Source organism: Manis javanica, chromosome 14 (genome assembly GCF_040802235.1).
Source record: "Manis javanica isolate MJ-LG chromosome 14, MJ_LKY, whole genome shotgun sequence".
Taxonomy (NCBI): Eukaryota; Metazoa; Chordata; class Mammalia; order Pholidota; family Manidae; genus Manis; species Manis javanica.
This window is the reverse complement of record NC_133169.1, coordinates 88,002,244-88,015,968: the sequence shown is the minus strand read 5'-3', so window position 1 is coordinate 88,015,968 and position 13,725 is coordinate 88,002,244. Positions and strand designations below refer to the sequence as shown.

The 13,725-nt window shown below is 52.0% G+C and overlaps 1 protein-coding gene across 23 annotated transcripts in view; it reads right to left on the bottom strand.

Moving 5' to 3' along the window:
* The window catches only part of LOC108392751 (protocadherin gamma-C4), a 153,965-nt gene that overhangs the window by 7,498 nt on the left and 132,742 nt on the right, over positions 1 to 13,725 (bottom strand). For 20 of the 23 annotated variants that reach the window (XM_037016267.2, XM_037016269.2, XM_037016266.2 and 17 more), the window contains one exon: positions 7,471 to 7,529. In XM_037016267.2, the coding sequence (XP_036872162.2) occupies positions 7,471 to 7,529 (59 nt within the window). The other 3 variants (XM_037016257.2, XM_037016286.2, XM_037016282.2) reach the window with 3 other exon arrangements.

Genomic DNA, 13,725 nt, shown 5'->3' with positions numbered 1-13,725 from the left:
GGCACTTCTCTCTTGCAGCAACTTCTGGGCAGAGATTGTTGTCTAGAATGCCAGTTCACGGTCTCTGCCGGGGTAACGTGAATACAGTTTGTCAGAGGGGACCCCTCAGCCCACCAGGCTGGGCCAGGTACCCCTGGCAGCTCTAGGCCCACGGCCGCTGCAGTTTGCCTGTCTGCTCACCACTGGGCTGACAGTGGGGCTGTGACTTCCTGCGTCCTCTGGAAGCACCTACCTGGGACCTTTACATGCTCTGAGCTTTGAGAAAAACGTGCAGTGATTCATAATTGTTAAAATGCTAACCTAAAAACGAACCCTAAGGAATTCCAACCCAACTTGCATTTTTCCCAATGACTATGACTATTTCAATGTTTTTTGGGGGGTTTTAAAGAGTCAAATTATTTCCATTTTTGAGAGGAGGGGAAACATCCTGACACACACAGTCTGTTAGGTGACCTTGGGCACCATCTGCACACCAAAGTTCCTCAGTAAATATTTGTTGCATGAATGAATGGGAAAAGGCCCTTGGAGAAGTTAGGTCACTGTGAAGTGAGATGGATTTAACACCAGGGGAGGGGCTGTAGGGCGGGCCTTGAAGGCACGAGAGTGTGTGTGTGTGTGTGTGTGTGTGTGTGTGTGTGTGTGTGTGTGCGTGCACGCATGTATTTTGTCATGGTGGGTGAGCACACAAAGAGCTGCTTTCCGATTGTTCCGAGGCCTTCCCCTGCTTACGCTCTCCCCTGACCTGAGAGTCCCCACCCCCAGTTAGGTGCACTCAGGCTGAGGCTCAGACCAGAGCAGGCAGCGCTCTGTGCGCTCCACCCCGCCACAGCAAATGTGAGGTCAGGGTTGGGGGGGAAGCCGGAATCTCATTTCTCCCTCCCGAGAACGGGAAGAGTTAGAATTCTGTGTCCATTATTCAACCAATATATGCTGAGCAATTACTGTGTAAACACACTGGACTAGGCTCGGGGGTGACCGCTGTGAATGTGACTGAAGCAGTGCATCTCTGTGGTGCCCACGGTCTATGGAGAGACTGACATTAAATAATTACACAATGACCTAATTGCAGTCGTGAAAGTCCGGTGGAGGCAGTGAGCAGGGGGTTGGAGAGGAGCCCTGACTTAGTCACGGCTAGGGAACTCAGTCAGTCCTGGCTTCCGCAAGCAAAGGTGGGGGATTTAAATCTGAAAAATTATCCAGGTGATTTGCAGGAGAATTCCAGCTATGAAATGATAGAAAATCACTTCATAACCACCGTTGTAAAAATGCATTCAGGCAAGGAACATCACACTAAAATACTAAATGGGGCTGAGATATTGTTGCACGGTCTCAAACATCACCCACAGATTCCTTATTAATCACAAATATTTAAAAATAACTTTGGAAAGGAGAATCTGGGTAAACCACTTGAACCAAGTGAACAAACTGAGCCTCACCGATAATGAGACAACCTAACACAAAATGTTTCCAAGGTGACACAGTGGGAAGCCACCCATGCAGGATTCTTACCAGACTGTTCAACCTGATCTCACTGAGAGAACGACCAGCGAATCCAGATGGTGGGACATTTTAAAAGACAATTGACCTGGACTCCTTGAAAAAATGTCTGTGTTATAAAAAACAACCACCACCACACCAAAAAAGTAAGGAGGCTTTTCTAGATTAAAGGAGATTAATAAGACATGGCAAGCAAGTTCATGCTCCTTGATTGAATCTTGGATTTAAGAAAAACAAAAAGGTTAAAGGACATCTAGGGAACATTTAGGAAAATCTGCTAGTGGACTGTGTATTATTACATTAATGTTAAACTCCTCAAATGTGATCATTCTCTGTAGTTACGCATGAGAACGTTATTGTTATTAGGAGATATATACTGAAGTATTTCAAATGTTATGAGGTCTGCAACTTCCAAATGGTTCAGAAAAAGTGTGTGTGTGTGTGTGTGTATGTGTGTGTGTGTGTAGATATAGAGAGAGGGAAATAAAACAACTGCAAAATATTAACAAGCGATGGATCTAGGTAGAAAGAGTATTCAGATATCCATTATTCCTTCAACTTTTTAATAGGTCTGAAACATTTCAAAGTAAAAAATTGAGAGGTAAAATCATCTAGGAGAGGGTGTACTACCGAGGGAGAGGGCTTTCCGGGCACAGGCAACACCATGCCCCCATGAGGCCGGGAGGGGCTTGGTGAGTCCAAGGGGCCAGGGGAGCCAGTGCGGCTGCCACAGAGGGCGGGTGTCAAGGGCTGGGGGGCAGAGTGGGCACGGGCGCTTCCGGCCTCATCCTGAGAACTCTGGGAAGCCACTGAGGTGTTCAGAATGGGGCTTGTCATGATCGGATTTAAGCATTTAAAGATCTCTCTTGCTCCTGGGAGAGGACCGAGGCGAGGGGCACCTTTGGGAGGACAGGAGCCTAATGGCGGGGCCTCAGCCACCTCTGTCCCTGTGCAATCCCAGGGTCTTTACCTGCGGCCCAGCTGAGCTCTCTCCAGGTCTGCCTGAGGAGCAGGGCTGAGACAAAGGGCCACATGGGGATAGAGTAGGAATGCAGGTTGGGGGCAGCAGGGAGAAGACTTTGGGGCTGTGAGGTAGACGACAGGTCAGATACCAGGTTAGAAGGGCACCCTGGGGGCCCACTGAGTGGAAGGGTGGGCCTGGGACCACAGTGGCCTGGCCTGTAAGGAGGATTCTTAGGAAATGGTTGAAGGCTGTGGGCCAAGCTCAGGGTCAGGCTGCCAGCTCTTTGAAGCTGGGCAAGAGATGAGTGGAACCATTTACTGAGGACTTCCTGTTCTTTAAGATCTGGACTAAATTTATACATAGATTGTCTACTTCAGCCTCAGAACCACCTGCAGATAAGTATATGATTATTTCTAGTTTCCAGCAGATGAAAGCTCAGAGAGGTTGAGAGGCTTCCCAAAATTGCACAGCTGGTAACTGGCAGAGCTGCAATCTGAAATAGGCCTAATGTGACTCCAGAGCCTATGACCTTATACATGACAACATGCTGGTCTTCACCAGGGAGACCCTGGAGCCCTGGCAGCAGGGATTGGGGGGCCAGGGACTCTTCCAGGGCTTGGCAAACAGTCAACAATAAAAGTGGAGGAGATGGATTTTATCTAACTGATCATTTTGCAGGCACCCGCTGTGTCAGTGCCTGTGACAGGCCCTAAGATTAGAGGGACAATAGATACAGTTCTTGCATAAAGAGTGTGTTCTGCTGTGTTGGATATGTGTGTGACAGACCATCCCAGGCTGGGCTACAGTAAAATGCTCCCTGTGTTGGATATGTGTGTGACAGACCATCCCAGGCTGGGCTACAGTAAAATGCTCCCTGCATTATGCTCATAAAAAGGAGAAATCTGGGGAAGTCACCTCTGACAACAGCCTGGATTTAATTGTGTTATAATATAAATGCAAGTATATATATATATATATATATATTTAATGTAGTGAAAGCCTGCCAATATTTGAAAATACACATTATATGTCCATATGAGGGGCTATTATGCAATACTTAAATGACCTGTAGAATTTTTTACTGACATGGGGAAATTCTCATGATATACTACAGAGAGAAAAAACAAGCTACAATACTGATGAACGGTATGACTTCGATTACTATTAAAAAATTTGGTAAGAAATATATCACTCGACTGGGAATAAAAATTCTTGATATTCTGTAAGCAATTTAAGTTTAGAAATATACATACAAAAATATTAAAAGAGTGTAAGAGATGTGATATTCTCAAATACAAAATGTAGACCTTACTTTGGATAAGGAATCAAACAAATTAACAGAAACAGAGAGATATATCATTAGGGAAATGTGAATATACACTAGATATGTGATGATATTAGTTTATTAACATTATTTATTATTAATATATTATTAGTTTATTAATATTACTAGTGCTTACTGTTTTAAAAAACTGTTAAGGAAAATGAAAATGCAGATGAAATTATATGATGGCTGAGATATGCTTCAAAATAATTAAAGGGGTGTGGGGTGTAGACAAATGAGACAAGGGAGGTTGATAGTTGAAGCTGGCTAGTGGTTCATTATATCATTCTCTTTACTTTTGCATAGATTCAAATTTTCCATATTAAAAAATATCTGGTGGTTCCCTGGGTTGTGATATTAGAGTACTTTTTCTTTTAATTTTTTTATTTCTTATGTTTCTATAATGAGCAGGTATTATTTTATAAGCAGGAAAAAATAAGTTGTTGTTTATTTGTTTGTTGAATGACTGCCCACACTGAGGGAGAGCAGGAAGTAGTGTCTCTTGGAGAAGGGGGAGTGGGAGAGAGTCCAGAGTTGACACAGGGTAGTGTGGAGTCATCAAAGAACAGTGGGGACAAGGGGAAGTCAAATGGAGACTCCGTCCTCTGTGCAGAGGCTGGAAACAGCTGCAGGGTGGGGCCGGGGCTGCTGCCTGAGAAAGGAGAGGTGGCTTGCTGGGTTCAGAGCTGGAAACAACAACTGTGGGGACAAGAAGCCAAAAGGGTGACCTAAGAAGGGACAGTGGTGGAAAGAAGGAGCACCTGGCATGCAGGGACTTCAGAACATGAGTCTTTTTGCCTTTTTCTAGGCAATGTGACCCATTGTTGACTAGAACTTGAACCAGGTTTACTGAGGAATTTAACACTAGCCCTGCTCGGAACCTGGTGTGCCAGTAGGCAAGATGGTAGGGGCAGGGCAGGACAGAGAGGCAGTGGGGGGCTGGAACCAGGGTTCGACTGAATAAGAGAAATCTCCCCTCTTCATCCTCTCACTCCAATTTACTTATCAGAATGGCAGCAAAGAAAAAAAAATCCCTGACATTCTGTTGCTACTGAGAGGGCTCAGCACAGGGCCTTTGCATATGCCCTTCCCTCCACCTGGAATGCTCTTCCCTCTTTCTGCAGCTGGTTGGCTCGCATCCATCCCTCAGATCTCAGTACAATCTCACTGCTTCCTGGACGTCCTCCCACTCCCCGCTTAAATCCCTATTTTATGCTCTTATTACCAGGTACCGCTCTTCATAGTACTCAGGACAGCTGGAATCCTACATTCACTTTTTTGTGATTATCTGGTTAATATTTCTCTCATTCAACACACTGTAAACTCTTTAAGGGCAGGGATTATGTCTATTCTGTATCTCCTACCTAAGCTGCTACCTGGCCTGTGGTAGGTGCTTACTAACTATTCATTGAATGAATGAGGGAGAAAAGCTGTAGTTGCTAGATGGGGCCCCTAATTCTTATTTCATCTGGGCCACTTTGGAACTGATAAAATGTTTGACTCATCCTCAGGATAGCTAAGGAACAGAGCGCCCCCGGGGCCTTCTCCATCTCCCTAAGAGCTCTGCGTGTATTTCAGGTGACCAAATCTCTCATTTGATGGAAAGGGAATTGAGGCACGAATAAAGCGCTCAGCCCAGAGGGTGCATCAGAGGCAACAGGTGGTGTTCCCAAGTCCAGCAGTGGGTTCTGCTTCACAGCCAGGACAGGGCCTGCGGTCGGGTGGGTAAAGGGACACAAACTGCCCAGCCTTCTCCGTACCTCAGCTCCAATGTCACTTCCTCCAAAGGTACTCTCTCTCTTCCCCATTACACTCACATTATCTTCTTTTCAGAACTTGCTATCATATGTAACTAGACTTTTTTTCTTTTCTTTTTTTTTTTTTTCAGTGTGATTTGTTCTCACTTGCTAGCCTGGAAATCTGTGAGTTCAAGGATCATGTCTGATTGTTCATTCTTAGAGTCCAGCATTTAGCACAGGGCCTGGCTCATAGTAGATGCTCAAACATTTGTTGAATGAATGAATACAAGAATGAATGTGTGAATGGCCTAATGGTGACCTATGGGATGGCTGGCAAGGCCAGTGGAGAGAAAGGAGCCAGTTAGGGTCAAGAGAGGGGCAGCAACAGTCCAAGTCATCTAGGAAGGGCTTAGAGATCCTGACACCAGTGGCAGGACTGCACAGGTCCAGGAGTTGGAGTCTCCACTATACACCAAGGTTTCCTGGGTTCTGAGGGGCAGAGAGGGCTCAGCATCTGTAGCATCTGGGGAAATGTGGGCAGCATGTGCCTTACCAGTGAGGAGGCGGGCGAAGGAAGCCCAAGCTATGCCCCACCCTGTCTCCTGGGCTCCTTCGACTCCTCTGAGCTCCTGACTTCCAACAGGAGGCTCTGGAGCCACCACACTCCCCTTGAACCAACTGAAGGTCTTTCCACTGAAGTTGCCCTCCTCACAAGCCACAGGGGGTTCCTCTTCAGCAGGAATTCATGCCCTACTGAAATGAGCAGCTGGGGCAGCCTGGACGGGAGGGCGTGTGGTGGACAGCCGTGATCAGAGGCTCTGAGTGACAGGGGCAGGGGAGGGACAACCCGGGGCTGCGGCGTGTGGGTGCTGCTTGCCCTCAAGTACAGAGAAATGCAAGACAGAGACAGAGACACAGAATAAAAGACAGGATAAAAGATAGAAAGTAACAAAGAGACCCAGCAAGGCAGAAAGAGGCAGATTACAGGCACTGAGAGATAGACAAGAGAGACAGAGACAAGGAAAGAGACAGGCTGAGAACAGAGGGGAAAGCAGAAACAGCAAGGGACTGAGAAACAAAGAGAGTGGAGACACGAGGGCACTAGGAAATGTTGACAGAAGGAGAGACAGAAAAGAGGTCAAGGACAGAGACAGGGGGCAGAAACAGAGAGAAAAGGAGAAACAGACTGAGAGTCACATTTACTCACTGATTCCACATTTATTGAGCACCTAGCCATGGCAGGCTCTGTGTAAGGCACAGATCAAGGCACCCAGACCCAAGTGGTAGGCACCGAGATGCAGCAATACAGACTGAGACAGAGATGAGAAAGGGGGAGGCAGAGACTGCACACGGAGATGGGGGCTAAGGGGAGGACGCTGAGATAAGAGAGCGGCAGAGAGGAAGGCTTGCGGGCAGAGGGCGGGACCAGTGGGGGCCGGAGGGCAGCCTGGAGTAGGGCCGGGCTGGGGAGACCTGCCCCCGCAGCCCCCTCCTCAGCCCCACCTCCAGCTCAGCCTGCCCCGCGGCTGCCGGATCTCCCGCCCTGCTCCGCGCGCTCCTGCAGGCACTGGAGGAGGTCTGGCTCTGCCTGAGCCCCTGGTCAGCAGGGCGCCCAGCCCACCCCGGAGCTGGAGGACAGAGGCGGTAGAAGGGTATAAAAAGCTTCCTTTCCACCCAGAGACCATGTTATGACCAGAAAAAGGTTCACACGATGAGAAGGGAGGGATGAGTGTGTGAAGTGAGCTTCCAAAATAGCCAGAGGAGGTGCCTCTTCCTTCTGGGGTCTGAGTACCAGCCCCCGGAACACCAAAACCTCCCTGAAATCTGGAGCCGAGGGAAGGAATCATCTGTAGCAAATGCCGAGCCCTCCCCCGCCCCATCTTCTCCACGTCACCACTGAGAAAATGCCGCAGAGAAGAGGGTGGGCCGCAGAGGCAGTCACCTACCCGCTGGTGCCGGGTCTCTGGGCCTGAGAGAAACGCCAGTCCGTGTTGGGCGGAGCTTGCTGTGGAGAAAACAGAGGAGAAGGGGCTGAGTACCCACAGGAAGTCAGAATGTCACCCCAGCCCCTGGGGCTGGGCCGGGAGGGGACGAGGGGCGTGGACACAGGAGAAAATGGGGTAAGATGAGGGGATCGGGTAGACTCATCTCCAAAGACAAAATGTACCTCAGGACTCAGAGGTCTGAGGCACTGGAGACATGGAGGTAAAATAACATTTATCTGACCTCGGTGAGCAAACCCAGATTTCTGTTCTAAACAAATGAGTCCTTCCCCCCTTCCTGCAGACACAGAACTTCTAAGCCTCGATTCGAGGGTCGAAAGTGTCTTCTGCAGACCCGGGGAGAGGCATACAGAGAACATGGCAGAATTGGCAGAGGAGGCTTTTGGATGAGAATTCCACCAACCCAGAAAGAACCTATTTGGCTCCTCAGCTGGGAACAAAGCATCGTCTGCAGCAAAATGGCTGCTGCCCCTGGTAACCCTTCTTATGCCAGGCTGTGCTGCAACACATTCACAGGGGCACCCCCTCCAGGCCCCGGGCTCCAAGGATCCCTTCCCGCAGCTAAACACATTATTAATTTAGGAGTCATGCCAGACTGCGCCTTCGCAGGGCATCCAACCCCCAGGACACCTCTCGCCCCCAGAACCCTGTGCCAGACCATGGCTGTGACTGAGGAGGAGAGAACAAGGCTGCTCTGTCTGGTGTGCAGAAAGCTGCTGGGAGGAAGCCAGCAGTGGCCAAGCTCCCACAGCCTCCCGGCAGAGCCAACCGAGTCTCCAGGGCTCCCAAGGGGCCAAGCCGTAGCCATCGCCCACCTGGATGGAGGTGTGCGGCTCTGGCCAGTCACTCACTCCTAGGCGCCCCCAGCCTTTGCAGAGAGTGTGTCACCCCCTCACACACTCTCACGGCGCATTCTTAGAGCCATCTCCTCACTGGGTCCGGGGTGTGTGTGCTGCTAATTGATTCTCACACTCCCAGGAGCACAGAGGGAGGTGTGGCCATGTCTGCTTACGCTGGGGAGAAGGAAGACCCAGGGCTGCCAAAGGATGCACGCTAAGGCTCACAGGTGGCAGTAATGTAAGCAGAGCCCAGAAACCTAACATCCCAGGCCCAGCTGGAGTCACCAGCGCTGTCCAGGGCTGCCGTGGGGAAGGGCACCAGGATGTGTAAACTTCAGGCCCTGTACTCTTCGACACAGAATCCACATGGAGATGCAGGAACTACAACAGATTGGAGAAGAGTTGCCAGGCAAAACTCACTACCCACAGAAGGACGGCGGGTCCAAGTTTGTTCAGTTAGGGCTGCTCAGGGACGAGGAGCCCCAGAAGACTTTCTCTGCATGTAAGGCGCTAAAAGAGAAAGAATCCCACCTTCGCCCCAGCCCAGCATATGCAGACTGCACCTCCTGCCCTCCAGTTTCACAAATCCTAGGTAATTGCAAGCACAAATTCTGTAGTTAGACAAACCTGAGATCTTTCTCCATCACTTATCTTATGAATCTTCGCAAGTCACTGGGCCTCTGTGGAACAACTCGGTTATAAGGCGGATATGCTAGTATCTATCCAAAAAAAGTGTTGAGAAGAGCAAAGGAGATGTTGTGGTGTTCCGAGGGGGCGTCTAGACAGGCTCTCCCAGCTACCAGAATTATGTGGGGCTGTTGCTTCAAACTATAATTCTGATTCCGTACGGACAGGGTGGGGCATAGATATGTCTTGAATAAAATCTCCTGGGCATTTCACTATTATAGGTTCTCCATACATGAGGGAACCCTCGCAACTGGCAGAGGCTGTGGCTTTCCATCAGCTGAAGCAAGAAGGACTTGCCAAGATCTCAGACACTTTGGTCGCCCCAAAAGCCCTGGCCCTAGATCACCGGGCACATTGCCATAGCAACAGACCCAAAAGCCAATCTCTGAACGTGCAGAGCGCAGATGCTCCAGGCCCCCACTTCCCAGGAGAGCATGGGGCCGCGCTGCCACTGATGTCCCAGGCTGGCTGTCCCATAGACACCTGCTCACTCGCTCCAGGCCAGGGCCTACCGCCCCTCGGGCCACAAGGCAGCTCAGCCCTCCTGCCTGAGACTTCTGGGCTGGAGGCGCAGCTGCCATCCTCGGGTCGAGACACGGGTCATAGAGCTCGGCCCGCCCCGCGCCTGGAGCACCCAGGCACCTCCGCTGGGCGCAGGCCCGCTGCAAGGTGACCGGGTCCAGCCAGGACGGTGGTGGGAGGCTCCTGAGTCCTCGCGGGCCCTGGGCGGCCACGACCTGGGACCCTCACCACGGCGCTCAGGCAGCGGGGGGGAGGGGGGGTTGGGAAGCCCTGAGGGGCCAGCGAACAGCCCTGGCGTGTGAACCTGATGGCGAGCTTGTGCGTGGAAGCCCAAGTGCGAGGGGTGCGCGTGTGTGCAGGTGAGGCGTGGCGAGCCCATGCGCTGTGTGTCCTGCGGGTGTATTCTGTGGGGAGGACACGCGTGATACCCACGTGCACACCTACGTCCTGCCTACAAATGGGTTTGTTTGACGTGGCAGTAAGGAGGGTTGAGAATAGCAGCGAAGTCACGGATGGAGAGAGTGGGGAGGAAGGCAGGAGGACACCTAAAGGCCGGCGGAGCGTGCAGGCGCCTTGGGCCTAGGAGGCTGGCTGCAGGCGTGGGCCTGTGACTGTCTCCATCCCGGTGGTCCCCGTGGAAATCGCCGGAAAGACAGCCGTGCCCCAGCCTGTCCTGAGTGTGGGGTGGGAGTTCGGCCCTAGCTGCCCTCGCCTACAATCACCACCACCTCCGGGCGCTCGGAGCGCCCCCCCATCCTCCCCCGCCCCCACACCTCTGGTTCCGCTCAGTCCAAAGGCCCCGACAATCTTGTGGAGCGCCACCAGCTCCCGAGCCCTCCCGAAAGGAGTGGATGCAAGTTCAAAGTCCCTTATGTGGACAGGCTGCTTCTCCATCGCCGCCCGCAGGGGCTGCCCCGGGAGGCGCTGAGCCCCTCACCTGGCTGGGCTCCCTCAGCGTGTTAGAGCGCGACCGGAAGGCGTCGGGCTCCAGTGCCAGCGCTGAGGGCTGCTGGACGCTGAGGGGCCTCAGGAAAGTGAAGTCACTGCCGTCCGAAGCTGGCGAAAAGCACGTCCTGTAGCAGTGGCTCTGTGAGTCTGCGGGCCGCAGCGTCACCTCCATGTACTTGAGGGTGCCGTCTGAGCTCACCTGCACGTTGGGGGTGGACTGCTTATAGTAGTCCCGGGAGGGGGAGTCCTGGCGACTACAGCACTGGCCCCCGCCCCCAGCCTGGTCTGCATGCCCCCCAAGGCATCTAGCTGACAGAAAGGTGAAGGTGACTAAGGATAAGAGACTGATGGCCGCAAGAGCCACAATGAGGTAAAGGGTAAGGTCTGAACGCTCAGGAGGGTGTGTGAGGAAATCGCTGGATTGGGGCATTTCCTCTGGGTCCTCATCTTCCAGAACCAGCAGCACTGTGGCTGTAGAGGACAGTGAAGGGTCACCATTGTCCCTCACCAGGACCACCACCTGCTGGGTGTCCAAGTCATCCTCCAGTAAGGCCCGGGCTGTGCGCACCTCACCGGTGTGTGCAGACACCAGGAATAGCCCTGGGGCTGTGGACTGTGGCAATAGTGAATAGGAGAGCCATGCATTGTGGCCTGCATCAGCATCCACGGCTGTCACCTTGGTGACCAAGGAGCCAGGAGGAGCAGAGCGAGGCAGACGCTGGGGTACTGAGAGTTCCCCGCCTGGTCTTGGGTGCAGCACCGCTGGGGCATTATCATTCCGATCCAGGACAAACACATGCAGAGATGCATTGGAATGCAATGGGGGGGAGCCAGCGTCTTGAACCCCCACCACAACCTGCAGCATCTGCAGCAATTCATAGTCAAAGGTGCGCTGGGCAAAGACCCGCCCATCCTCAGGGTTGACATACACAAAGGAGGAGGCTGGGGCTCCCTGAATTTGATTCCCTACAATAGAGTAGGTGAGGCGGGCATTATCCCCAGTGTCCGGATCCGAGGCAGCCACAGTGCAGAGAAGGGAGCCCGGAGGCCGGTTTTCTGGGATGTAAGCGGTGTAGAGGTGCTGGGTAAAGCAGGGTGCATTGTCATTCACATCTGAAATGTTGAGCCTGATGGTGAGATGCGAATGCAGGGGAGAGAAGCCTGCATCGGTGGCCAGAAGCTCAATGATATAGTGGGAGGCGGCCTCCCGGTCCAAGGGCTGGCTGGTGAGCAGTGAGTAGTGGTTCTCAGAAGGCTTAATGTGAAATGGCAGGTCCGGAGAGATATCAAGGCTCACTTCACCATTTCTCCCTGAGTCTCGGTCCCGCACATTAAACAGTCCCACTACTGTGCCCACTGGTGTACTCTCCAGAACAGGGTTGACCAAAGAGGCCAGTAGTACTTCTGGGGCATTGTCGTTGACGTCCTGCACATCCACTTGAATCACACAGTGGCCTTCCATGGCTGGCTGTCCCTGGTCCCGGGCTCTTGCATGAATTTCATAGAAATTTGACTCCTCAAAGTCAATGGGACCTATCACATGGATGGCTCCACTGCTAGCGTCTAGGCCAAAGAGATTCTGCACTGCCTCAGATGTATGGTCTCCAAAAGAATAGTCTAGTTGGCCATTGGTGCCCTCATCTGGATCAGTGGCATTGAGGCGGAGCAGTAGTGTACCCACGGGTGCATTCTCTGGGAGCCCCACACGTAGAACTGAGGACCGGAAGGCTGGAGCATTGTCATTGATGTCTAGCACGGTGATGGAGATAAGGCTGGTCCCTGAGTGAGCTGGGGTACCCCCATCCACAGCAGTCAGTACCAGCTGATGCCTTGCCTGGGCTTCACGGTCCAGCTGCTGCTCTAGCACCAGTTCTGGGAACAGCTTCCCATCTTTTAGGGTCTTCACATTCAGAGAAAAGTGGCTGCCAGGGCTCAGAGTGTAGAAGCTTACAGTATTGGTGCCCACGTCCAGATCCTGGGCGCTATCCAGTGGGAATCGTGCCCCAAGTGCAGCTGATTCCGAGATGCGTATCTCTCGCTCAGGGGTGGCAAAGCTAGGAGAGTTGTCATTGAGATCCAAGATCTCTACCTCTACACGGATTAGTTCCAGGGGGTGTTCAGTCACCACCTGCACTGGCAGCAGGCAGCTGCTGCTGGTTCCACACAGGCTCTCTCGGTCAATCTTTTGATTCACTGCCAGAGCACCACTCATTAAGCTCAGGGAAAAATAGTGCCCATTCTCCTCAGAGCCCAACCGCAGTCTGCGGCTCAAAAGATCTGTCACCTTCAAGCCTAGATCCTGAGCAACATTACCCACCAGCGTCCCTGGATCAGACTCCTCCACCACTGAGTAACGAAGCTGCCCAGACACCCAGCCCCAGCAGCACAAGGACAACATGCATAGCACTTGCCATTTCCCAGCGAGCTGTGAGGGTATCTGAGGCCCCATGGCCCAGAAGTCCCTTCCTGGACACTGACACTGTGCTGTCCTGTCCCCAAGGCTGAGCCAGGTCTTGGAATGTAGCAGCTGAAATCTCTTATGCCTCCTTCCAGCCTCTTAAACACTGCTCGGAGGTTTGTCTGCCTGCAGCAGTTCTTAGTCACCAAAAGGCGGGGGTGGGTAGAGGGGGAGGGGAATTGAATCTGAGTGGAGCTGGGGGAGGAGAGGCGGGCAGGAAGAGCAGATCCCCCACCTAGCCTCTGAGTCTGATTGGCCAAAAAGTCTGTCTGCTCTCCACCAATTATGAAGTCTCCTCAGTGCTGGAAACCTTAGGAACAGGCACTGTAAATCTGTGTCACAGAAGCCTCCTACCTCCCCACTCATTGCGTGCTGCAGGTTGATTCAGCCCCCTTGGCAACAAAGTTTGACGGCTCAGACGGTGCTCAACAGGGAACAAAACTTCTCAGTGTTCTACCCCAGCAACTTCCTGCATGACTTCAGAAGCTTCCACTACTTTGCTTGAACTAACAAAATTTTGTCCTTCTGGGGGAGGCAAAGCCCATGTTTCCCTGTCTCCCATCTTGCCAAATGCTGCTAAGGTGAGAGAAAAGATCTGTTAGGACCCTTTAGAGTCTTGCTCTGACTCTCCATCAATACTTGGAGGAATCTTCATGTCAACAGTGGCTATAGGATTCAGCTTTTCTGAGATCCTTATCTTGAACTGTGGAATGATCATCACAGCTTGTGGTAGGGGCAGCACTT